Source organism: Carettochelys insculpta, chromosome 9, assembly GCF_033958435.1.
Source record: "Carettochelys insculpta isolate YL-2023 chromosome 9, ASM3395843v1, whole genome shotgun sequence".
Taxonomy (NCBI): domain Eukaryota; kingdom Metazoa; phylum Chordata; order Testudines; family Carettochelyidae; genus Carettochelys; species Carettochelys insculpta.
This window is the reverse complement of record NC_134145.1, coordinates 55511686-55538578: the sequence shown is the minus strand read 5'-3', so window position 1 is coordinate 55538578 and position 26893 is coordinate 55511686. Positions and strand designations below refer to the sequence as shown.

Here is a 26893-nt window from a genome sequence, read left to right as displayed (position 1 = left end):
ATTACTGGTAGGAGCTCGACAGCACCGAGGGCTGCGTCAACCACAATGTTCTCACGTTAGTACAGCTCAGAGTAGTGCTCAACCCAGCACTCCATCTGTTTGGCTTTGTCAGCGATGATTTCATCAGATTTGGATTTCCGAGGTGCCATCTTGTTCTGGGTGAGTCCTAATGCCTTCCTTCATACCCTCGTACATTCCTCTGAGATTACCAAAGTCAGCACAGGTCTGGATGCTGCTGCATAGCTGGAGCCAGTCGTTGTTGGCACAGCACCTGGCTGTCTGCTGTACTGTTCTTCTGGCTGCTCTAAGTGCTTGCTGGGTACTCTGGCTCAGTGAGCGTTTGTACTCCAGGAGTGCAGTGCGCTTCTTTTCAATGACTGGAATCATCTCATCGGAGTTAGCTTCGAACCAGTCATTCGTGTTTCTAGCTCTTCTTCCAAACACCGACAAGGCCGTGTTGTAAACTGTATCCCTCAGATGTTGCCATTTGGATGTCACATCGGCGCCCCCAGGGCCGCTGCGCAGATTTTCCTGGAGGGTCTCGCTGAACTTTTCAGCTTTCTCCGAGTTTGCCGTCTTTCTGGCGTCAATGCGGGGCCTTCCAGCAGGTTTAGAGCAGTACAGCTTCTTGGGTCTCAGCTTGAGTTGGAGCAAACTAATGAGTGATCTGTGTCACAGTCAGCACTATGATAGCTGCATGTCAGAAGGACGTTTTTGATGTTATTATGCCTAGTGATGACCACGTCTAGTTGATGCCAGTGCTTCGAGCATGGGTGTCTCCACAATACTCTGTGCTGTGGCTTCATTCGGAAGAATGTGTTTGTGATGCACAGATTGTGGTACGTGCACAGTTCAAGGAGACGCTGTCCATTGTCATTCATTTTTCCCACACCGAAGTGTCCTAAGCAGGAAGGCCATGAGGCCCAATCAGCTCCAACTCTTGCATTGAAGTCACCCAGAATGTACAGTTGTTCACGAGCAGGTATGTGCGCTACAGCAGCACTAAGCACGTCATAGAACTTGTCTCTTACTTCTGGTGTGGCGTACAGGGTTGGAGCATAAGTGCTGATCAGGTGGACGGGGCCAGCGCAAGTTTGAAGCGTGATCCGAAGAAGTCTTTCTGATCCGCCCATGACTAATTCCACCATTTGTAGAAGGGTGTTTCTGACAGCAAAGCCAACACCATGCTCTCCGGGTTCTTCTTGGGCTTTACCCTACCAGAAAAAGGTGTAGTCCTTTTCCTTTAGAGATCCCGAATCTGCGAGCTGCGTCTCTTGCAGTGCAGCGATATCAACTCGGAGCATTAATGCATTGACTAAAATCTTTCATGTCATTTGCTCTTTCTTTCTCTTTTCATAGGGAGAAAAATGCACTGTGGAGTGCTTTGTTGTAATAGGTTGTTTTTGTTTTTTCTCTGACCACCTCCCTGTTGGGGTTTCTGAAGTCTTGTTCCAGTGAGTTCTTAGACTCCAGGTGTACCAGAGGTCTGCTTTTATTCTGTCACACGTAAAGAGGAAAAAAAATGAAAACTTAGGAGTTTGAATTGAGGGTGAGGAAAGTTGAGGGTAAGAAGAATTTTTTTTCTCTTCTAATCACATTTTATGCAGATGGTAATTTAATGTTTAATTACATGCATTAGGCAAGAGGTGGAATGGTAATTATGAAATGATTGATTAACATTATTTTCTTTAGGGATTTGAGATGTCCAAAAAGAAATCCAAGAAGCCTAAGCAAAAGGAGGGAAGTTCAGATGGCTTGGATAACAAAGTAAGAAAGCTATTACTCTTATGAAAATAACACATATTTTAAAGCAGCATTTGAATTGCTTAGCAGATGCATAACAAAGGGAGTACATGAGTAGCTGAGAGGATAGATAGGCTCATAAGTCCAATAACAAGAGTGAATCAGTGAAATCCTTTTAAATTTCACTCTAGCTCTGAGAGGTGTGAGCATATAGGTGTAGAACTTATCAGAGAAGCTTTCCTGCTGGTGTGTGCAATTTTTTTCCTAAGAAAAACTGTCACTCAGGAAGTAGTGTTCATTTATCTTCTAGATACGGCCCAAGGTAGATCTACATTTTTTTTGTTTGTTTTGTTTGAAACATTAGGAGCCAATAGTTTTAACAAGTGGCTCTTACAAAAATGGGTTTTCTTAATCTGCGAGATTTTAATTCCAAGAATGACCAATATTCTGAGTACATTTCCAGTAATTATAACATGCCTGTAATCAAACATTTAATTTTAGATGTTTCCTTCAGCAAATAATTTAAGAAAATTTGAATTCAACAGTTAAATGTACATTCGAACAGGGCCACAACCCCTCTTTGACCATACTTGCACTTACGGTCAGAGACCTCTTGTGAGCCTGGGGCAGAGGGCAGATTTCCAGTACCTTTGTGCTGTGCTGGTGGAAAAAACCAGTAATTCAGTGTGTACACGTGTTAGTTTCGCAAGCTTTTTCACTCCACAATTAGGAAGGATGAAGCGAAAGGGAGGCAGTCATCATATAGTGTCAGTCATTGGTCTTCAAAGTGCAGAAATATGACTGGCAGAGCTTATGGTATTCTTTTGAAGGTGATTGTAGATATTTGGAGGCTTTTGGAGAAATGACTAATGTGTGGAGGAGAAAATGAATGTAGGTACATCACTATTCTTGGCAAATAGGTTGCTCAGATATCAGTTTCATGCCATATCTGAACATTTAAATAAAACTATTAAATTTTGAAATGTCACCCAATTTTTTTCCCCACCTTTCTTTGCTTCTTTAATTATATTCTTTCAGCCTTCTTGTTCTAAGACTACCAGTGATAAAACAACAGCATGCAGCTTGGCAAGCTCAACAGCTTCCTCCCAGAAAAGAAAAAGGGTGAGTAATATATAAAAGTATTAGGCATAATCATTTATAAAATATCTTTTCACTTTACGCTTTGGTCTATCTTGTTTCCAAGTATAAACTGACTCTTTGGACAGGATTGCATAGTAACTAGCACAATCGACTTGGGGCCTTTGCTGTAAGGAGTGGGCCCCAGGAACTACAGTAAACCCTCCATATAATGGACTAATGGTGGGGGAAGGGTGTCAGTTAAAACTGCAAGTCTGTTCTACCCAAGGGTTTACTCACTGACCTTCCCAGCTCCTCCTGGCTCCACCAAAACATGGTGGCTCCTCTGGTTCAGAGATGCCTGCTCTCTGCCCTGAGTGTGGTGGCTCCTCTGGCTCTGAGACGCCCACACTCAGGGCACAATGTGGAGGCTCATAGGAATAAGGGGACTTCGAAGTAGCTGGGGTCCTTTCGAAAAGGAGCCCTGTCTGGACGAGCCATGCGGTGGCGAGTCGCGTCAATTTCAAAGTACTGCGGCCGCCCACTTGCTAATGAGGTGCTGAATATGTATTTCAGCTCTTCATTAGTAAACTTCAAAATGGCCATTTGCATGGCAATTTTGAAGTTTTTGGCTAGTGTAGACACAGCCTAGGTGAATTTAGGCATACTCTTTGATAAGAATGTCACTGCTGTCAACTTCCTCTCCTTCCCCCTCCCTCCCCCCAGTACCCGTGCAGGGGTACCTGGTTCAAGCCTTCACACCACCAACAGCGTACCCCTGTGGAGAGACTTGTGTTTTTTTCTCTTTCTCCCCCCACCATGTCCATCGCTACCAGCACCCCTTCTGGGAAGACTGGTTCCTGCCTCTCTCTCCCTCCCAGGCCAATTGCTGATATCTCTGGGGGATGAGGGAAGATCCAGTTCCCTCCTTTCCTTCTGCCCTGCCACCAGCACCCCTGTCTCAGGAGGGACGTCAGTCAAGTCCAGTTCAGGGAATGAATGACACTGTAAATAAAGTTGTTTTCATATATTTTATTTTTAAAATGTTTTAAACCATTATTAAATTTGCCACAATTTGAATAGAAATGTTTAATTCAAGCCTTAGTAGCTCATATGAGGGGCTCCTCGTGTGAGGCAGTCAAGTGGGTGGGCTGGTGTGGAACTACCTGGCCTGTGAGCGGGATTGGTCCACATAATGCTGGGGTCAGTGGGGCACCAGTTGAATGACCCTGCACAGGGCATCACAAATCCTAAGGATGGCCCTGAAACAAACTAAGTATTTTCATTTTTTAATACAGTTAAGTGTAAATATATACACATGGGAACAAAGAATGTAGGTGATGCTTACAGGCTGACGGATGCAGACTTTCGCAGCTGTGACTGGGGAGAAGGATTTGGGGTTTGTGGTGAATAGTCACTTGAATGTGAGCCCCAAATTGGTATTGTGACTAAAAAAGCTAATGTGATCCTGGGTTTCATAAACAGGGCAATCCTCAGTAGGAGCAGAGATGTTTTTTTACCTGTATATTTGGCACTGGCATGACCATGGCTTTAATATTTTATCTAGTTCTGAATCCAAAATTTAAAGTGAATGTTGGTAAGTTCAGAGAAAAGCCACAAGAATGATTTAAAGGACTAGAAAACATACCTTATACAAGGAGGAGTTCAATGTATTTAGCTTAATAAAGAGAATGTTGAGAGGTAACTTGTAAGTATCTGCATGGGGAACTTTAATAGTGGGACCTTTTAAAATTGCTGATGGAGGACCTCAGTTGGCGCTGAGGACTGTTGGGGTGTGGGTATGGCACATCCTGAGAAACACTGAGGGCTGTCTGCCCGTCCCTTCAAGGAACATGAAGCTTCCCCTGGCCCATCCCCTTGCCCCGGGGCCTGGCAAGTTTGTCAGGCCCGCTGGAATCTAGGGATAGGCCATAACACATTTTTTTTATTGTGATTTACTGGTTTCTGTTTTTCTTTTTCAGGAATCAGAAGAGACGGACATCCCTAACTATAAAGTAAAAGGGCAGCTGGAATTTCAAAGGTAAATGATTGGTTTTGTCACCAAACATAACGACTGTCTCTTCATGTGACGTTTCCTCTGGAAGCGGCATGATAGTGAGCTGTCCAGAAGATGCTAATGAGGCATGGATATAAATTTCCCATGCCTCATTAGCATATGGGGATGTGGTTCAGAGTCCGGAAGAAGCTCTTCCAGACTCCAAAATACAGGTGCAGATGCGCGGCCTGTGGGGATCTTCCAGAAGGAAACCCTCCTTCCAGAAGCTCCTTCTTCCTCAGCTTGTGATAGCAATAGAGAGGTGAGGTCCTTAAGATCTATTTTTTGAATTCACTATCAATTTGTGCTACTTCGTAGTAAACAGGAATGCACTCTTCCACTGATCCCTAAAGACTAGGGATGGTATGTTCCTCTTCATTCTGGACTGAGAGGCTTGTAATAAGCATGTGCTCTTGTTACATATCCATAGAACCACATGCTTGTAGAACATCAGGAGAAATAGTGAGCATGGCACAAAAGCAAAATGTACAGTAGAAAGCCACAGGGTAATTTAGAGGAGAATTTTGCCTTATATATGATCTTTCATTTTTCATTTCTGTTGGGTCTATGTAACCCCAAATCAGTCTAATTGTTACAACAAAATGTACTGTTTCAAGTAATTGCAAGGTCACAGGCACTGAGATATCAAGTTGTTGTATAATTGCAAATGTGCTCTTTGACTGCCTTGTGATTTCATACATTAAGTGGATTTCTGAGTTATTGTTGACTAAGGCTATGTCTACGCTAGCCCAAAATTTCGAAATGGCCATACAAATGGCCATTTTGAAGTTTACTAATGAAGTGCTGAAATACATATTCAGCGCCTCATTAGAATGCCAGCAGCCGCAGCACTTTGAAATTGATGCAGCTCACTGCTGCATGGCTCATCTAGACGGGGCTCCTTTTTGAAAAGACCCCGGCAACTTTGAAATTCCCTTATTCCTATCTGCTGTTTGGAATAAGGGGATTTCAAAGTTGCCAGGGTCCTTTCGAAAAGGAGCCCCATCTGGATGAGCCGCGCGGTGGCAAGCCACGTCAATTTCAAAGTGCCGTGGCTGCCAGCATTCTAATGAGGTGCTGAATATGTATTTCAGCGCTTCATTAGTAAACTTTGAAATGGCCATTTGTATGGCCATTTCGAAGTTTTTGGCTAGTGTAGACACAGCCTAAATGTTTATACTCATTAATTAATAGGTCTGTTATTTCCACTAAATGTATTTCAGTGGCTACGTCTACACTAGCCCCAAACTTTGAAATGGCCACGCAAATGGCCATTTCGAAATTTACTAATGAAGCGCTGAAATGCATATTCAGCGCTTCATTAGCATGCGAGCGGCTGCGGCGCTTCGAAATTGACGCGGCTCTCCGCCACGGCTCCTTTTCGAAAGGACGTCGCCTATTTTGAAGTCCCCTTACTCCCATCTGCTCATGGGAATAAGGGGACTTCGAAGTAGGCAGGGTCCTTTCGAAAAGGAGCCCTGTCAGGACGAGCCGCGCGGCAGCGAGCCGCGTCAATTTCGAAGCGCCATGGCCGCCCGCATGCTAATGAAGCGCTGAATATGGATTTCAGCACTTCATTAGTAAACTTCGAAATGGCCATTTGCGTGGCCATTTCAAAGTTTGGGGCTAGTGTAGACACGGACAGTGTTTTTATTTGTCTCTGGACTCATATTTGACTTTTTTTAAAAAGTGATGAACTACAGTCCTCTTGGGGTTTGACCACATGTGGGTACAGGGCAGGAAGATACCCTGGCTGAGGAACCTGCTGGGCCCTTCACCCCTTTCTATACTCCAGGTCATAACCATTTCCTTCACCAAACTCCTTTCTAGGTCCCACACCCCTTCCCGCATCCTAGTCCTTTACCCCAAGCGCCCGTCTGCACCCAATTTCCGTCCCAGACCCTGCAACTCCTCCATTAATATCATGAAAGAGTGTGGCCCTTGAACATTTGCCAAATTCTTGAAGTGCTTCCTCCACATCAAAAATTACTGTTCACCCTTGTGCTAGGCAGGACTCAGCTTTTGGGCATTCTTAGCATGACTGGTGCATGGCTGGTGAATACACCTTTATAACCACGTTGAAGACAAATACAAAAGTGTTATGAGAATAAGTATTTGAGAGAACTTTCAAATGATATAAATTCTATTACACTCTCTAATATTGCATGGTATGGTTTTTAATAAAATAACAAAACTGCTACAGTATTTTTCCCTGATTAAATCTCTGTTCAGGGCTGAAACATCAGAGTTGGGTCTTATCTACTCCCTCCTCACCCCAAGTGCAGAGATAATATGAGGACTGTGTCCTTGAATTTCAGCAAGCTCAGCTCAGGATTATTGTTAACATGCTGTTCAGTCTTGTCTATGCTACAAGATTGAATAGTGTCTTAACAGTGTTGCCATCACTATCATACTGTAATCAGGGGACTCCAGGCTGCTACAATGTAGACAATGACATCACTGTTACTTTTTTAATATTCAGCAAATTAAGAAAATTACACAGGGGCTACATCTACACTAGCCAAAAGCTTCGAAATGGCCATACAAATGGCCATTTCGAAGTTTACTAATGAAGCACTGAAATACATATTCAGCGCCTCATTAGCATGTGGGCAGCTGCAGCACTTCGAAATTGACGTGGCTCGTCCAGATGGGGCTCCTTTTTGAAAGGACCCCGGCTACTTCAAAGTCCCCTTATTCCTATGAGCAGATGGGAATAAGGGGACTTCGAAGTAGCTGGGGTCCTTTCGAAAAGGAGCCCTGTCTGGACGAGCCGCGTCAATTTGGAAGTGCTGCGGCTGCCCGCATGCTAATGAGGCACTGAATATGTATTTCAGCGCTTCATTAGTTAACTTCGAAATGGCTATTTGCATGGCAATTTTGAAGTTTTTGGCTCGTGTAGACATGGGCAAGATGTGAAATGAGGAAGCAAAGCATGTCCATAAAAAGCAGAAATACCTCACATACACACCAAACTCTTTTTTAAAGGATTGATGTCATGTATTAAGAGTAAATTAATGAAATTCCAAATAAGCTCTCAAATTCTTAAACGTAACTACTAGGGTGAAGAAATACATTAACAATGGAGCGTAGTCCTCATTTTGTTTGGCATTGGTGACATTAAGATATATTGTGACACATATATTTTATAATGTAACTTCAATTTATGTAATATTTCTGCAGATTAAAAGCAGATAAAGATGTTCAGGAGACGAAACAAAAGCAAGGGTCTTACGTTTCACGAGGCACTATTGAAGGGTTCCAAGGAGAGTCTTCAAATGGTAGCAAAGTTATCAGTGCTGGTTTGATTCAAACAGAGACACGACAAAGGATATCTATACAGTTTAAACATAATGATATTACACATGAAAGACAGAAAAAACAAAGTGATTCTGGTGTGGTCCCTACTATCAGGGAAATCTGTAAAAAAGGCTACTGTTTTGAGAATGATGAAACGGGAAGAAAATCTTTGCGGCATAGTTTTGCGATCCAGAAAGACAAGCTGAGAAAGAAGAAGAAGAAAGAGAAAGCTCAGCATGACAAACTAAAGGCTACAGTTGAACAAACTATGCTAGAGAAATTCAAGTTAGCTACCTGTTCCACAGGCTTACTAAGTAAGAACTTGCATGGATCAAAAAAGCTGAGTGATGATTTCAGAATTCTGAAAAAGCCCTCAGCCACTTTTCCAAAGATTGTGGGAGATAGCAGCTTCCCCACTAGTATGTCACACACATTGTCAAAGATTTGTAAGAAGAAAGAACATCTAGAAAACACCAAAGAACTGTCTACCAAGAATATCAATGAGACGGAACATACATCATTATGTTATTCACCTGCAATATCTAAGGAATTGGAGCTGCTTAAAGGGAAAAAACAGTGTTCTGATTCTAGCAAAACTGTTAGTAGTTCAAGAACTGAAAGAAGGACCTTTGAAGCCATATCATTACATTTAAAACAGGTAAAATTCTGGGCAATTTAGTGGACAAACAGTTTCTGTTTTTATGGTGGTTTCTAGGTGACAGTTTATATCTTCCCCTGCTACACATAGAGATGTAGCTTTAAGTTTGGCCACAACTAAGATCAATTTGTTGATCCCAGCCTCATTTATACAAGATGCCTTGCCTACTTTTAAAAAGCATCTTAATGTATTTTTGTGTTGTTATGATTTTTCTAATTTGAACACGTACTCTGCTCCTTAGTATATCCAGACTGAATTTTTAACTCTTTTTAGCCGCGTCTACACGTGCACGCTACTTCGAAGCAGCGACGCCAACTTCGAAATAGCACTTGTCACGGCTACAAGTGTTGGGCGCTATTTCGAAGTTAACTTCGACCTTAGGCGGCGAGACGTCGAAGTTGCTAACCCCATGAGGGGATGGGAATAGCGCCCTACTTCGATGTTCAACGTCGAAGTAGGGAATGTGTAGACGATCCGCGTCCCGCAACATCGAAACAGCGGGGTCCTCCATGGCGGCCATCAGCTGAGGGGTTGCGAGACGCTCTCTCTCCAGCCCCTGCAGGGCTCTATGGTCACTGTGTGCAGCAGCCCTTAGCCCAGGGCTTTCTGGCTGCTGCTGCTGCAGCTGGGGATCCATGCTGCATGCACAGGGTCTGCAACTAGTTGTCGGCTCTGTGGATCTTGTGCTGTTTAGTGCAAGTGTGCCTGGGAGGGGCCCTTTAAGGGAGTGGCTTGCTGTTGAGTCCGCCCTGTGACCCTGTCTGCAGCTGTTCCTGGCACCCTTATTTCGATGTGTGCTACTTTGGCGTGTAGATGTTCCCTCGCAGCACCTATTTCAATGTGGTGCTGCCCAACGTCGACGTTTGCCAGCCCTGGAGGACGTGTAGACGCTATTCATCGAAATAGCGTGCATGTGTAGACGTAGCCTTTATGACATTACCACAAAGCTAGTATTTTGGATAGAACATTTAATTTTGTCAAGTCACAAAGAGAATGTGTTTTAAATTAAAGTTTATCATCAGGTAGCAAGTGCCTAAATTCTAGTGAATCTCTTACTTCTGGCGTCATTTCTCAATAGAGCTCTGAAGTCCCAAGCTCTTCTGCCTCCCATCAAGCCATTCAGATTACAAAGACAGACCAAGAGGTTAGTGACTTTTAAACAACTGTGTTCTTAAACTGTGACATTGGGAGTCATCTACTTTCACACTCTCCCTTAACACTCTACCCTGTTCTGTGGCACTTCCATTCCTAGTGGCGCTGGTATCTGAGCACGAAAACACTTGGGCTGTGTCTACACTTGGCCAAAATTTCAAAAGGGCCACGCTTATCGCCAAATCGGAGAGTACTAATGAGGCTCTGAAATGAATATTCAGTGCCTCATTAGCATGCTGCCGACCACAGCACTTCAAAAGTGCCGCATTTCGATTGCTTGTGGCTTGTCTACATGGGGCCCATTTCGAAAGGACCCCACAAATGTTGAAATCCCCTTATTCCTGGCTCACAGCCAGCCAGCAACCTTTTAATGTGGGGATCCCTATGAACAAGGGGATCCCCACTCCCCACCAGCAGCTCCCTAGGGCAGAGCTGGCTGAGGAAAGTGCTCTACCAGCTCTCTTCCCCCTTAACAGGGGGATCCTCAGCTCCTGGCTGTGGTAGTGGCTGCTGGTGCTGAGCTGGTGGTCCCGCCCATTGACTTGTGTGAATTTTGAGTTACGCCTGGTTTTCCAGGAATGTAACTCTCGCACAAATCGAGGGTCTACTATAATCTGGGCGTCCTTTATCTGGGGAAACCAGTGGTACAGACCCCAGCCCCGGGAAGCAGCAATAGCTCTGTGTGCTGCTCCAACTTCCCACAGCCGGGGGAATGGCAATGCAGCAGAGCACTTGTCTGGAGGTGCAGGAGGGCTCCCAGGGTGGTACATAGAAGTATCAGGTTTTGTGGAGCAATGTGTGCCCACACAGTAAGCGCATCCTCTTCACACCCAGCCCCACACGATTCCCCTTACACACCCTCCCTCCTAGGCCATGCACCCACACCCAGGGTACGTTTGTGTGTCTCCATTGTGTCCCAGATCATGTATGTCTGTCACATGTGAAACAAAAAACTGGTACTTTGCAAAATGTTTCTATTTTCAGCTTCAAAACAAAAAAGTATACATGAACACTCGTGGTTTTTGAACTTCCATAATCTGGCATAGTTTATTTCCCAAATTTGCCAGATTAAAGGGGTTTATGTGCATATGTAGAACAGTATAAACAGCAGAACAGTATAAACAAGTCATCTGTATGAAATCTTAGTTTGTACGGACTTGGCTAGCACTTTTCATGTCACTTATTGTACAACCACACAAATGTCTGGTATCAGAGGGTTAGCCAGATTAATCTGTCCCCTCAAAAACAATGAGCAGTCCCGTGGGAATTTATAGACTAACAGATTTTTTTGGAGTACAAGCTTTCATGAGTAAAGACTCTCTTCTGGCATCTGACAAAGTGGGTCTTTGTCCATGAAAGCTTATGCTCCAAAAAATCTGTTTATCTGTAAAGTGCCACAGAACTTCTCGTTGCAAATATCTAGATGAGATAATGTATTCCATGGAAGACCTTTGTGCATTGAAATAAAGCAGTGTCGCTAAAGGACTGCTGTTATCAGTGCACTTTTGGCCTCTCTGGAAGGGAACAAATGAAACCCGGGAACTATTGGCTAGAAATGTGGTTAAAAATGAAACTTTAGGACATACCTCAGACTTCACATGCTTGTGCATAGGGTGTAAGTGCTCATGCTCTGAAATTTGTCACACCAGTTAAAAATTGACTCAAACAAAGAACTGTAGTAAAACAGCAGCAGTGATACCAAAGATGCAGGTTCCTAACAGACAGCTTTTCAAGAGCCTACCTCTTGTTTTATGTATTTATATTAATGTTTTAACAATAGATGCAGATAATAGAAGACTTGCATGCTGCTCGTATTGACAAGAAGATGGCTTTGCCAGTTGTGCAGGCTTGTGGAGAATTGACAAATATGGAAATAGATCTTCCAGAAGAGAATCCAGATATTTCGGCTGGTATGTCGTCTGTGAGGCTGTCAGGAGAGGTTCTTTTGCTGTCCACTTCCACACTGCCAACCTTGAAAGTCACAAGTGACCTAACTAAAGAATGTAAAAGAATGACCTGCTATGTGTTCTCTTCTACAGCAACTGCTGTTTCTGATGTGAACCTCTTGATAGTGATTGACACCAACATAATGATAAGTCACCTTCAATTTGTCATGATGTTGAAAACTGGAGATATACCAGGTATGTGAATATTCCTCTTCCATGGGGGCTGTAAAAGCAGTTGGCAGGTTCACATGTTTGTACAGTGAGTTCTTCAGGCTGTTGGGTGTCCCACATGTGTGGCCGGTGCCTACACACTGTACTGGAACATAAATAATGTTATAATGTTATGACTTCATACATATTGTGGCTAACTCTCAAACACTGGCTTCTTTAACAATCTGTCCAAATCCCACATTTGTTCACTTAGATTTTCACATGTAAATGCCTGTTTTGGAGAGCCCAAGGGCAGAGTGTAGGCTTCCTATTACAAAAACTGACATTTGACAGCAAAGCCTATTATGTATATATCTACTGCGTGAAAACAGGGAACTTAATTTTATACATTTAAAAGTCTTCTGCATGCCTAAGTTTTTAGAACACTTGATTTCTAAGACCTCCCAAGTCTGGATTTACCTGATACTGGATGCTATAGGAAGTCAGTCTTTTTGTTTATTTTGTTACCTGAGGGTAAGGACAGAGTAGCACTTAAGCGTTTGATCCATCATTAAATAGTAAGTATCTTGCACTCACATTAAGGTGCAATAAGGATCTCAAAACACTTTGTTTAAACACAGCTGAGATCACAGGAACAAATTATCCCATGAGTAAGAGAAGTATTATCAGGGTGTAAAAAAGCTTATCAGGAAGAAAAAGTTGAGGTCTGAGTTAATAACACCTGGAAGTAATAGATCTGAAGTTCTCACTTTTAACTCACTTTCAGTGCTTCCTCTTGTATGTTGTTGAATTCTGGCTCTGTACTGCTAGAGGAAGGAAGTACTCCTAATAGAATTCTGCACGAAGAAATTGAAAGTTCTCCTCTTCCCCTCGCCATCCAAAATTGTTCCTATTTTATTTGTCAAAATAATGTAATATAATCAAACCAGTTTCACTTATTTTGATAATTTATTTAAACTAATTTGCAGGAAAAGAAATCACAACTGTTTAGCATTTCCTAAACACATGAAAATTAAGTTACAAATACTTGGTACCCAGTACCCTGCTTTCCAGTTATAATTCTGGATTTTTATTTAAATTATATTACTTTTATTTTGATATCCTGTAAAATAGAATGCTGCTTTCAGTTGCTCATACTTGTTCTGCATGTTCTGCATTTTTAAAATAAATAAGTAAAATAGTTCCTGCACTGGGACCTGAACTCATAGTGACTCTGGCACAAGGGAAAAAAAGTCAGAAATTACATAGACTTTCCTACCTGAGAATGCAATTACTGTCATTTACAATACCCTGTAGCCCACTCTGGCAAGATAAAGGAGGCTTAAATGACTAAGAATGAGTGCAGTTAACTAACAAAGGAATATTAGCAGCTTGTCTACTCAGTTGTTACATTTCTGCTCTGCCTTGGGGACGGAGGCCTAGTGTACACTAGCGAAGTAAGTGGATTTCAGATACACAATTCTAGCTATGGAAATTGCATATAGAATCACTGTATCAGAAATCAGCTTACTTGACTGCCCTAACTTAGGAAGGTCAATGGGAATGTTTCTCCCAGCAACCTCCCTTGTTCCACGTGATAGCATGGAGTACAGGGGTTGACTACCTACCCCAGAGAAATCAATATAGCACGTCTCTACCAGATGTGCAGAACTGAACTCCAGCAGATCGACACTGACTGGATTGATCTTCCTGGAAGTATAGATGTGCTCAGAGTCTGCTTCACATAGCCCAAGATCGCCAAGCCCAGGACACAGCAACTGTGAGCGAGATGAAAAGTGAGTCTTTCCCTCATGCAGGCATGCACCTTGCCATATACTCTTGACATCTCTTGATGGATGGTAGCACACATGAATTGCCAGGACTCTTCCTCCTCCCCTTCAGTTATTTGCTCTCTGTTGCTGACTGCTCCCTGCAGATGAGCACAGGCTACTGGGGAAGGGGTGTGTGTGTGTGATTTCTTTGCTCCCCCATTTTTCTGTGTGAGAGAGAATTTATTCCTGAGGGAAACTGACTGCAGATACCAGCATATTGGCAAACACAAGTGAAGTCCATCAGGATGCTTCTGACATTCTGAGCTAATGAACACTGATTTGTAATGCAGTCCAGTTGGAAACATAACCCTATTATGTTATAAATAATATATGTGATGCATTTCTTTGTAAGGCCTGATTATGTATATGGCAGAGATGGAAAAAATGGGGACAGCATATATGGCATAGACAGAATAGTCATTCACTTTCTAATGTTTTCATTGTGTAGCTAGTATATTCAGATGTTAATGATGAAGTTCAGTCCATATTTGTAGTGCATTTTTAACAAAGTTAATTGAAAATGTAGGACAGTAAACCTTTTATCCATAGCATTTACTGCTGGTATACTATTGCTGGATGATGATCTTTGTGAACTATTGTCTTTCATTACACAGAATTTTGTTCAATTTAATGACACTCTTTTCTGAACATATCAGTCTTCCCTTTTCCCCTACTGATTTGTGACTTTATTTTTAGCTCAAGCATTACACAGTGTGGCATTCGTTGTTTAGCAAACATCATGAGGGTGTTACTGTACTTATGTCAAAATATGGTACAGTAATGTGATAAAAACTGTTTACTGAATATTCCTCTACTTCACATATCATTACTTGAGGTAACTCACTGGGTGTTTATATTGAATTTGACATTAGGGAGGCAAAATTTTAAAACAATTGTTTTTTTTAACACTTAATTCTTCTGTATGCAGGCAAAATGGCTCTTGTCCAGTAATGCAAAAATTTGCTAACATAAATAAGCCTCAGAAACTATATTCACATTAAAATAGAATATACTGCAGCTCAACTGGCAGTTTCAAAAAGAAAAAAAAATACTGTTTTCTAGGCATTGGCAGACTTGCACTGATAATTCCCTGGGTGGTTCTACAAGAACTGGACAACTTGAAGACTGGCAAAGTACTACAACATGTTCGGCACAAAGCTGTCCCTGCAGTTGATTTCATCTACACTTGTCTCAAAAACCAAGATTCAAAGCTGTGGGGACAATCAATGCAACTTGCTTCTCAAAAAATGTGTAAGCTCTGTACATAATTACCTTTACTTTGGGGTTAAGTGATCTGTACTGTTTGACTAATATGAGCATCATTACCACCTCCTTCTAGGCTTAACCTAATCTTCACATTTACCTTTTGCAACTTTCCTGTTAAAATTGACTAACAGCTTTCTGTGACCAACAGACCGTAATTCTCTATGGGCCTGATTTGCCACCTCATCACATTTAATTTTATATTGCCGGTTGATGACAATAGAATATGCTGGCATAAAACAGGTGTAATGGAATGAAGAGTCATGCCTTTGTATTTATCAATCTTTTGTGATGGTTAGGTGTCTTTCTGAATTATCAGAAGGCAAACATCCACCTATATTTTTCAGCATGAACCGATTATATACACATTTAATCAGTAGTAGATTTTGCAACAGATTTAATACCTGAGTGGTTTATAGTCAAAACTAGTATTTCACTCTTTATCATTTTATAAATACATTTGTTTGCTTCAGTGTTCTCAGTTGTAACTGTGTCTCCACTTTATTAAATGTCTGTGGGGAGTTACTTCATATTAGCAAACTGGGTGTGGATTGCCTGTCATCTGAGATTGGAGGCTATGGACCTAAAAACATTGAGAAGTCCTGTGGCACCTTTATAGACTAACGAATTTTTGGAGCATAAGCTTTCGTGGGCAAAGACCCTCTTAGTCCAAAAAATCTGTTAGTTTGTAAGGTGCTACAGGATTTATCATTGTTTTTTTGGCTACATGCGAACATGGCTACCCCTCTGATGCTACTGACCTGTGTACGTTAGATACCTGAAGTTGCACAGCAAGAAATTAGCAGTTTCTAGGAGAACTTGGGAATTTTTGTATGCCAGATCTGTGCTTTTACCGCACATCTCCTCCCGTGCTTGAACAAATAAGGTGTTTTGAACACAGTATCTTAATAAATATATTAGAAATTGCTCATGAAGCCAGATCATTTCTGAATATATTGCCATTGTGTTTGCTAAATTTGCAGATGGATTGAGTGATGAAAACAATGATGATCGTGTTTTACAATGCTGCTTGCAGTATCAGAGTCTCTTCCCTCAAGCTGTTGTCATATTGTGCACGTGAGTTACTTTTGCATTTTATGTTTTATTTTCAAGTCTGGGACTGCTGAATTCTGTGTGGGGGTTGAAGACTACACTCCCATCACTTTTAGATGTGATTAAAATAAAGCTTTTGAGAAGCAAGATCACTTGGTATAGCTCCTTCTAATCATAAAACTTACAGTAAAGTTAATTCAAGTTCTTAATTTTCTTAAAATGAGAGTTTACTGGAAGACAACAACTGATATTACTGGTGCTGCCTAAAGTACCTGAAGACTTTATCATTTTGGGTGGGAATAGAACAGAGATCTGCTTGTATGTAGATGTTTCGATTTCAAACACACTTGAGATGGTAATGTGTATTGCAGTTGTGGATAGGAACTGACTCTATTCTGATTCTACAGATGACTTTTTTGTGACTTGATTTTGCTTTGTCTGTGTTAGAAACTGAAGCTTCATTTTTATCAACCCCTCACCCTGAATGGATACTGGAATTTTCTTCTAGTGAAAATCGACTAAATCAACACCATTTCAGAAAGTGAAAAGGAGTTCTCTCATGGGAACTGGCTTAATTTGTGCCAACTTAGTGTATGGAAGCCAAATTAATGTTTTTTATGGAAATCTAGTCAAACATGAGTATGAGTCTGTCCATGATAATTCCATATTAAGTTAACACAGTCTGAGTTAAAAGATAACTCTTCCGTTGTGTGGCTCTAAAAACACAGGTCTGATCTGAAAATTGTCACAGACACATGCATGCGCACACACACACATGCCCACGCATGTGTGCACACACTTCTTACAGCCTCATGAGTAATACAGATTCTGCAGCGGCTAATTGCCTAATTTTTTGCTTTAGGCGGAGTGGAATTCAGTTCAGTCCATTGTGTCTTCATTTGGTGTGCAGAAGGGTGGATTGGCTTAAATCTTGTTTTGCATTTTTACTTCTATTTCAGATGTTTGCATATGTCCATTCTACTTAAGTGTGTGCCAGTGCACTGGAGCTGGAGTACACTTTTCCAAAGTGGTACCCATCAAGGCAGCACATGTGCCCTCTGTGCAGTGGTGCTGCTTAGCAGGAGCATGAAGAACAGAAATGCCCCAACATCCTCTTCCCTTTTATTTTCCCCTTCCTTCCCCTTACTGCCTGTGATTGGTGGTCAGAGCAAGTGTGAGCTCTTAACATTTTCTCTGTGTGTGTTAGATAATTAGCTATACCCATGTTGGGTTTCCATTTACCTATTCCTTTGTCTGTTTGAGGGTTTTGGTTGAACTTTGCTTTGTACTGCTGTATCTCCTGTCGGGATAAATCAAATTCTCGGATAGGGCATTTTTAGTGAAGTGGTCCTCTGTACTGTATACCTACATTGTTGAGTTATTGACATCAGCTTCTTAAGGGCCTCTGTGAAGATAGAATCCATTGCTTACTTCATATGTTCAACAGGTTACCTTGTGAGTGCCAACTATATGTTAGGCATATGCAGTGGCACAGGCCTTCTTGTGCTTGTGAGTGCCAGCTTCATCACACAGGCAGTCTAATTCCCAGGTGTTAGATGTGACAACTTTAGCACCAACCCATGTGGTATCAGCTGTGCAGGACAATTTAGAATAACAAATCACCAGATTCTCCATGCCAGATACGATCATTCAAATGGGAGTGCAATGTCTAAATCTCAAGAGACGTTATGAGACAGTGTTGAAGAGGAATTTAAGATGTTCATTAATGATGGTGGGCTTGGTTGCTCAGGCCTCTCTGCAGGCTGCACTGGAGGAAGCAGCATCAGCGGCTCCAGTGATGGCAGCAGCCATTGCTATGCATTGAACTTCATTGCAGCAAGTGCTGGGTATTCCCACTGAGTTGCTGCATGCTGTAGAAGACCTCCCTTTTGAGGGTTCAAGTCTGTTCTTGAGCGAAAAGAGATGAGGGTCTGCACTCTTTAAAAGATTCCTAGGCAACCCTGAAATCGCTGGATAGCTGCTCTCCTACTACCAAAATTGAAAGAGATTGTGATATAAGTGGTATAGTGGTCACAGGTTGGCTGAGGTAGGGACAGTAATCACAGGGCGGGAGTGGTTCTTTTAATTCCTCCAACTTCTGTAAACACGAGCCAGGGTCAGAGACGGGTTGGAATCAGGAGGCAAGAGTCAAGGTCAGGGTCAAGCTGGAGACAGACAGGAGATGAAACAAAAGTCTGGCATTGCAGCAGGATGAAGTCTGTGAGGTTGCTTGGGCAACAACTTGGGGCAATGCATGACATTAAATAGGACAGCTGGCCAATCAGCGGGTTGCAGAGTACTGTCACTCTGGATCTCTTGGGCAGTACTTCCTGCAGCACTTGTGTTCCTCGGCTGTGCTTCAGTATGGCCTCCCAGTGGCACTGTGGGAATGTAGCTGTCCAATGCTCTGCAGACATGGATTCTTACAAAAAGAAAACCTTTCTGCTTCAGATGCATCAGAGGTATCCATCATATTATCTGATGAGTAACATGTCTAAAAGATATGTCACTTTCCAAAGGAGGAGACCTCCATTTGTGCCTCCTACATCTGTGACACCAAGAGAGCTGTCAGTTTCCAAACAGCCTGTTTCTTTCCTCCATTCAAAGCGCCAAACCACTTACAGAAAGCTTTCTCTCCCTTTGGTTGTGAAGTTGTACTGCTTCAAAGTTGCATAGAATCACACGGTCAGACAGGTGGAGTCTATAAGCACTATGGAACCAGGATAAACTCTGCATATCACATCTGTTCCACTCTCCCATCCACCTTGTCTGTCTCTTCAAGGATTATTCTGCTCAGCCTCTGCTGATTCTCAAAGTCTCTGTTGCTTTTAGGGTATGTAGATGAAGTGCATCCTACATCAGGAGAAGGGATTTTATTCTGCAGTCCTAGGGAGGCCTCAGAACCATTCTAGACCTGTTGAATCTCAACCAATTCATAAAATGAAATGTCTGACTTCACCCTATCCCAGGGGTCTGCAACCTGTGGCTCCAGAGTCATGTGTGACTCTTAAAGGATTTCTTTGTGGCTTCCAATGCTATAAATGCAAATTTTTTTTTAAAGAGCAACAACAAAAAACCCCTTCTGAGTATTTTCAATCAATGGTGAACATCTAAAAGCCCCAGAATGAACAATTGTATCTAAATAGCAAGCGATATGTGATCTCAAAACATTGGATGGATAAATCCCCCTTTAGTATGTGCAGTGCATTGTGGGATATGATACTGTATCTGTGTTTTGATCATGTTGCTAATAAAGTCTTGATTTTTTTAAAAGGAAAAGGAAACTTTTGGCATTCCTGCTGCAAAGGGCAACACACATTTTAAGAAAGAAAACTAAAATTAAACGTGAAATAAAATTGGCATAATTAAAGTGGGGTTGGAATGGCTTCAAGAAAGAAGAAACTAGAAGATGAAAACAGAGAATTTCAACCTGAATGGACCCAATCCTTTGCATTTATATTGAATTTGGCTGGGCTCTCTTTGTCTCATTTGTAATGAAAAATTTACCAGCAACAAAAAATGCAACCCTGAGAGAATATGTAGAAAGTTTGTGAATGTCCTGCAGGAACCATATATCGCATTACAAGTCACTGTGTGTGATCTTAAAATGAGGATTACAAAAGCTATGGTTAGATGTTATTTATGAACAGTGCTTTTTCCCTACACACAAAGGTGCTGGAACTCAAGCCCCAAACTGCTATTTCTCCCCCCCGCACCGCCCTACCCCTGGTCAACCTGCCCATGCAACTGTGTGGCCCTAGCTCACCTCCCCGCACGGCCGTGGTTCAACTCAACCCCCGCATCTCCCCTGCAGCCCTAACCTGCACCATGCTTAACCCTCCACAACTGCAGCTTCCCCTCCCCGGCCCCCCAAGCCCAGGACTTACATTTCAAAAGGAGCTCCACGTGCTCCTGCTGCTTTATCGGCTTCAGCTACCCCCACGTACATCGACAGGAGCAGCTTCCTGACCTGTGTACTGAAAGAGCAGGAGTCAGTTTAATTGGTTTAATGGTCTGGCTGGCTGTTAAACCAATTAAATTGAGTCCTGCTCTTTCCTCTGCAGGCAGGGAATCAGTCAGAGCTGTGGCAGTGGCACCTTTTAAAAAGGGCAGTGGGGAAAAATGGTGGCGGAAGACAGTTCTGCTGTGTTCTGCCGGGGAAAAAAAGACATTTATTAAGGACCGTCTCATAGTCACATGCAATGCAGCTCTTGAATTATTGCGTTTGAATAAAATGGCTCTTATTGCTATTTTGGTTGCCAAGCCCTGCCCCGTGCTCTCTTATCCCATTCCTATCTCCTAACAACTGACTTACTACTCTTAACTTATAGGATGCCTATTTCCTTGTGGCCCTTTGCTTCTAGTTTGAGCTTGAGGCCAAGGCCATGTGGCCCTCCTCTCCACCCTCACTGATTGTCCTTGACCAGGGTTTGTCCATGGGGGCTTTCCGTGCTCTGCCTGTCCAGTGCTGCCACCAGGGAGCAGGGTAGGAATGCAGGGGCTTTCCCTGACCCACCTGGCACAAGGGGCTCCAGGCTTCTACCACCACGTGGCAGATTTTATTCTGTTTTTTAAATATGCTAGATATACAAGAATCAGTAGATATCCAAAGGTTCTGTTTTATTAAAGAAAGTACCATATATACTCATTCATAGACCAAATTTTTTTTTTTTTTTAAAAATGTGACTCAAAGTGTGAGGGTCTGCTTATGAATGGGTTGGCAAAGTTCGGCTCCCAGCCTGTCAGCGTAAGCTGCTAGCTTGCCCAGACTTTTTGTTTAACTGCAGTATTGGCAGGCACAGGTCTCCCTGAACTCCCTGTTGCTGTTGCCAGCCAATGGGAGCTGCTAGAAGGAGCACAGGTTGAGGGACATGTTGGCCACCACCAGTTAGCTGGGAACAGTGAATTGTGGGTACTGGGAGCTTCGGGGCTCTGAGACTGCTGACACTTTAGGTAAACAAAATGTCTCTGTGCACCAGTGGCTTACCCTTATTGGCTGGGGAATGAAATCACCAAGCTGTGAAATATAGCGTCAACTTATGAATGAGTCAGAGCAATTTTCCATTTTTGACTTTTCATTTTGGGGGTGGGGGATCAGCTTATAAATGAACAGGGTAATGATTGAGTATATACAGTACTATCTGTATGTATGGCTGTGAATTTGTGTAGGAAGTCGTGGATTCTGTGACTTTACAGGACCTCTGACTTTTGCAGAGGTCAGTGTGGAAGCAATCTGGGGCCAGTGCACCCTCCCTCAGCAAAAAGAGTTTGAAGTTTGGAGGGGGACTCAGGATTGGTAGTTGGGGTACAGCAGGGGGTGAATTCTCCAGACAATGCTTACCTTGCAGGGCTTCCTGGAAACGGCCACGTCCCCCTCCCTCAGCAGCTAGGAAAATTCTCAAGGGTAAAATGTGACCTTATCTGTAGTTAATGGAACTGATTGTTGCAAGTCACTAGGTCTTCACAATTTACAACTAGTAAAACTCATCCTCTTCCACTTGTTTATCCTCTTCTAATCTATGAATAAAAAGCTTTCTTGCTTTTTTCAGTTCCCAGTTGGTTTCTCACCTTTTTGAATGAGTTAGCCATTAACCTGAAGTATTTTCTCTGCACCTGCAGGGCACGCCTATCAAAAGCTACTTTGGCACTTCAGTTAGCTCTGGTTTCAGGTACTTTAGTCAGTGCCTTCTCTCAGTTCAAGTACCACAGAGGTAGCTGTGTTTGTATCTTCGAGAATAACGAGAAGTCCTGTGGCGCCTTATAGACTAACAGATATTTCATCAGATGCTTGAGTCTTTGCCCACGAAAGCTTATGCTCCAAAATATCTGTTAGTCCATAATATATCACAGGACTTCTCGTAGTCGCATAGCTACCTCTCTGAGACTCCTCTTTTACTTCCCCCCTCCTGCAGTCCTGGCCTAGCTAGTTCCCTCATTCCCCAGGGCAAGGCCAGGTTCAGATAAGGGCTTCAGCCGAATGGTTCAAATACTCCTCCCCAAACAAATGCTAAAACGATGGAAATCACTTATTTGCAAATCCAGCTCTAATTGAAAAGTCAAATAAACAGGATCTATCAAAACAAAAAGCAGTCAAGTAGCACTTTAAAGACTAGCAAAATAGTTTATTAGGTGAGCTTTCGTGGGACAGACCCACTTCTTCAGACCATAGCCAGACCAGAACAGACTCAATATTTAAGGCACAGAGAACCAAAAACAGTAAGCAAGGAGGAAAAATCAGAAAAAGATAATCAAGGTGAGCAAATCAGAGAGTGGAGGGATGGGGGGAAGGTCAAGAATTAGAATATTCAAGAATAATATACATTATACCAGTGGTGTCATTGTTTACAGTCAAGCTCTTAGGCACAATCACATTTGCTCTGATCCAACTGACAGAGACCAAAAACTACAAGAACTTTACCAAATATTCATAAACCTGAATTACCCACCAGGAGAAGTAAAAAAACAAATCGACAGGGCCAGACGAATACCCAGAGACCAGCTACTCCAAGATCAGCCCAAAAAAGCCAAGAACAGAACACCACTGGTCATCACCTACAGCCCCCAACTCAGACCACTGCGATGAATTATTAAAGACCTACAACCTACCCTTAATCAGGATGCCACACTCCAGAAGGCCCTGGGTGACATGCCTGTTCTCTCCTACAGACAACCTCATGAGGATCCTCACTAACAGCCACAGTCTATACCCCAGGAATACCAGTCCTGGAACCTTTCTCTGCAACAAAGCCCACTGCCAGCTTTGTCCACATATCTTCTCTGGAAATACCATCACTGGACCTAACCAGGTGACTCTCAGAATCACGGGCACTTTCTCATGCTCCTCTACTAACATCATATATGCCATCATGTGCCAACAATGCCCAGATGCTTTGTATATTGGACAGACTTCTAACTCCCTTAGACAAAGGGTCAATGGGCACAAAACAGACATCAAAACACTCCAGATCCACAAACCAGTTAGTCAACATTTTAATGGAATGGGAAATTCTGTCAATGACCTAAAGGTATGCGTGTTACTGAAGAAGAATTATCGCACCATACTGGAAAGGGAAACAGCCGAGCTGGCTTTTATATTCAAATTCGGCACATTAACACATGGTTTAAATCGTGATGGGAACTTTCTGAGTCACTATAGGGGCTCGTCTGCATACTTGGCTCAATCTAATTCTTGACCTTCCCCCTCCACCCCTCCACTCTCTGATTTGCTCACCTTGATTATCTTTTTCTGATTTGTCCTCCTTGCTTACTGTTTTTGGTTCCCTGTGCCTTAAATATTGAGTCTGTTCTGGTCTGGCTATGGTCTGAAGAAGTGGGTCTGTCCCACAAAAGCTCACCTAATAAACTATTTTGCTAGTCTTTAAAGTGCTACTTGACTGCTTTTTGTTTTGATAGTGTATAGACTAGCACAGCTTCCTCTCTGTTACTATTAAACAGGATCTATGGTAAAGTTCTTCCAGTTTTTATTTTACCACGCACCAAATAGTAAAATGCTGTAAAAAGAATTCTTCCCCTTCTAAACCATTAATACCTATGCACAGTGGAGCAGCCAAGCTCCCTATCCCCACCCTATTTCTCCCATCACCTCACCTTTTTCCACCTCTGAGGGTAGGGGCTGTGTCTCTGGTGTTTGAGGGAAGGCAAAACAAAAAAGCAGTCCATAGCACTTTAAAGACTAACAGAATAATTTATTAGGTGGTGAGCTTTCATGGGACAGACCCACTTCTTCAGACTATTTCAGAGGGAAGGCACAGGCAGAAATAATGGAGTGAGTGGTGGGTGGCAGCGGGCGGGGGGTAGTGAGATTTCCCCTTCCACACCTGTCTGAGCAATTTAAAAGTGTCTGAGGCATCCAGGCCATTTTAAATTTCCTTGGGTCCTGAGCCCCAAACCCTTCATCCCAGGCTCTGCCACAGAGCATGCTCTCCTAGCTGGAGCACCCTCACCCCATCTCGCACCCCACTCTTCTGGCCTAGCCTGGAGCAAACCCTCCCATATTCTGAACCCATGATTTTTGTGCTCACCCCAGATCCCAGGGGGCCCCGCAAAAATCTAATAGCCTTGGCCTCCAGAAGAGTTAATCCAGCCCTACCAGCCCTCCTCTATGATTCACATTTGTTGTCCTCTTCTTCCTGTCTCTGCTCCCTCCTGAGTCCTGTCCCCCATCCTTCATGGGACTCTTCCACACCTGTGATCCCCCACTACGTCATTGCCCCTGGCCTGGGCCCAGCTGCCATTTACTCCAGACTTCCTTCTTTGCACTGTCTGCGGGCTACCAGGCTAAATGCAATCCCCTAGCAGCTGTCCCTGCTTTCTCCCCAGTTCCTTGCCATAGGGCCCTTGCCTTCCCTATCCCAATCCTATTATCTGCCAGCAGTGTGAGTGAGTGTGTGTGTGTCGGGGGAGGTGGGGTGGAGAACTATCTGAGACACAACAAGAAGTCTTGTGGCACCTTATAGACTATAGATGCATCTGATGAAGCGGGTCTTTGCCCACGAAAGCTTATGCTCCAAAATATCTGTTAGTCTATAAGGTGCCACAAGACTTCTTGTTTTTCTTGAAACTACAGACTAACACAACTACCTCTCTGATACTTATCTGAGACACAGCCTCCTTTGTCTTCCTCAGGCAGTGTGAGCAGAGTGCACAGCAGCCATGCAGCCTGGCTCTGCCCCTCCTTTCCCCCTTGTCCCTGGGGCCTGCTGGTATCAGCCTGTTTAAACAATCTGCTCAAAGAATCTACATACCTCCTGCAGATGGCTCTTTAAACAGACAACCCCTGCTGCTTAAAGAGCTGTCCCTTTACAATTCAGATCGTTACTTTGCAATGTAAGGGATAATTAACCTGTTTTTAAAAAAAATATTGGGATGCTCCCCAGGGAGCTAAAAAAAAGGAACAGCCCTGGCTAAAACAGGATGAATAGTCACTCGTCTAGGTGAAGGTATAAACTGTGGTTATAATTTTTTTTAAAATGCATTTTGTGTGGTGCTTTTCAGAATAGTTTACTTGTTCATTTTTAGCTATCTCATCTGCCTTCTTAAATAGCCACCTTTTTTCTTTTGCAGGCAATATGTGATTTACAGTGAAGCCCTTCCAAATTTAGATGGTCTTACTGAATACAAGTGTGTCAGTGGGTTAGCTTTAAGATTTAGAATATAACAGTGCTGTTTAGAAGTTAGTATAATCAAACAAAAATAAATCTCATTTCATAGGGATGATAAAAATTTGTGCAGCAAAGCTCTTGTTAGTGATGTAAAGGCACTGTGCAAAGCAGATTTGGTTACTGCACTCCAGAACCTGCGTGTGAACAGCCATCAGAACTGTGTTGGCCCACAGCAATCAAAAACAGGTTAGTTTGCATGTGTGTGCATATTTCTAGTGACACTATGAGTCATGCAGGCCATAATTAAGCTTGCAAAAAAGTTTATGGTGGTAGTTTTTTTTGTCTCCATACACTTACAACTTCTAGAATATTTATGTTGAAGGCTGAAATTCTCCATCTTTGGTGTGTACCCAAAAATGACATTTTTTCCTGAAATTTTGAGAGCTTAAGAAAAATAGTTTCATTTCATTGAATGATGAAATGATTGTTTCCCAGTTCTATGTATGTAGGTGTGTGGAAAACAACAGCTTCTAGCTGCCATTAACAACAGATAACTTGTGAAGATCCTAGTCAAGTACTTCCGTTATGGGTGAAAGGGGGGTTGGGTTAAAAAAATCTGAATAAAATCACGAAGGTTAGTTCCATCTCTGGCTATAAGCCAAGATGATCACAGGTGCAAGCCCATGCTCCAAGCAACTCTAAACAGCCATGTGCTAGAAGGTGGACAGAGAAGATGGGGTGGTCATTCTGTATACTCCTCCTGAAGCGCTGGTACTGGCTACTCTCAGACAAAAATATTGTGCTCAATAAACTGTTGATTTTATTTAGTATGGAAGATGTTAATTTCAGTAGACATGTCACAAGATGCATGCAAGTCAAAAAGATAAATACTCTAGAGAAGAATCATACTATTTCTCCTTCTGGGGAGAGATGAGAGAAAAATGGACATTTTATTCTATTTTAAAATGTGTGCAAGATGCTCAGTATTTTAGTCTTGGAGTAGCAGAAGTACCAATAGAGAAGTAAAGGGAAGGATGTCTTTGTAGCTAGAGACCTAAAACTGGAGGACGAAATAGTAAATATGCTCTTGGTAAAAATTCAGCACTCTTAGAAGATGGAATTACAGAACCAATGTGTTTCCATATTTTTTATGAATAATACACTAAAGAAAGCACTTTCTGTAATTGTGTTTACTTGGCAGATACTGCATTCCAGAAAACCAAGATGCAAGGTCCCAACCTTACTATTCCACTCCTAAGCATTGTTCCTGACCTTGAAAAAAGTTTGGGAGAAGCTTTATCCTCTATATTGGAAACTGAAATGAAAATTGCGTTTGGAAACTTGTGGATGGAGGTGGTTACTTGAGCTGTTTTTTTGTATGATATTTCAATTACTCTTGAACCTCTTTAATCTGTGTGTCTGTTCTCTGGGAACAGCTGTGGTTTGGACCCCTGCATGGCTGGAGTAACATAACGATAAAACAAAATAAGTTTAAATAAAGTGCAACAGAACAAAAAGCATACATACATATATACTGTACT

At 42.5% G+C, this 26893-nt stretch overlaps 1 protein-coding gene across 2 annotated transcripts in view; it reads left to right on the top strand.

Annotated features, from left to right (window-relative positions):
* SWT1 (SWT1 RNA endoribonuclease homolog) overlaps nt 1-26893 on the top strand; it is a 75153-nt gene that overhangs the window by 11313 nt on the left and 36947 nt on the right. For both annotated transcript variants that reach the window (XR_012646523.1, XM_075002242.1), the window contains exons 2-12: nt 1693-1767; nt 2782-2865; nt 4803-4861; nt 8060-8834; nt 9913-9978; nt 11767-11896; nt 12026-12127; nt 14977-15165; nt 16161-16254; nt 25462-25598; nt 26554-26705. Coding sequence is in view for 1 of the 2 variants with exons in the window: in XM_075002242.1 (XP_074858343.1) it covers nt 1702-1767; nt 2782-2865; nt 4803-4861; nt 8060-8834; nt 9913-9978; nt 11767-11896; nt 12026-12127; nt 14977-15165; nt 16161-16254; nt 25462-25598; nt 26554-26705 (1854 nt within the window). In the remaining variant the exon portion in view is untranslated. The remainder of the gene's footprint in view (nt 1-1692; nt 1768-2781; nt 2866-4802; nt 4862-8059; nt 8835-9912; nt 9979-11766; nt 11897-12025; nt 12128-14976; nt 15166-16160; nt 16255-25461; nt 25599-26553; nt 26706-26893) is intronic.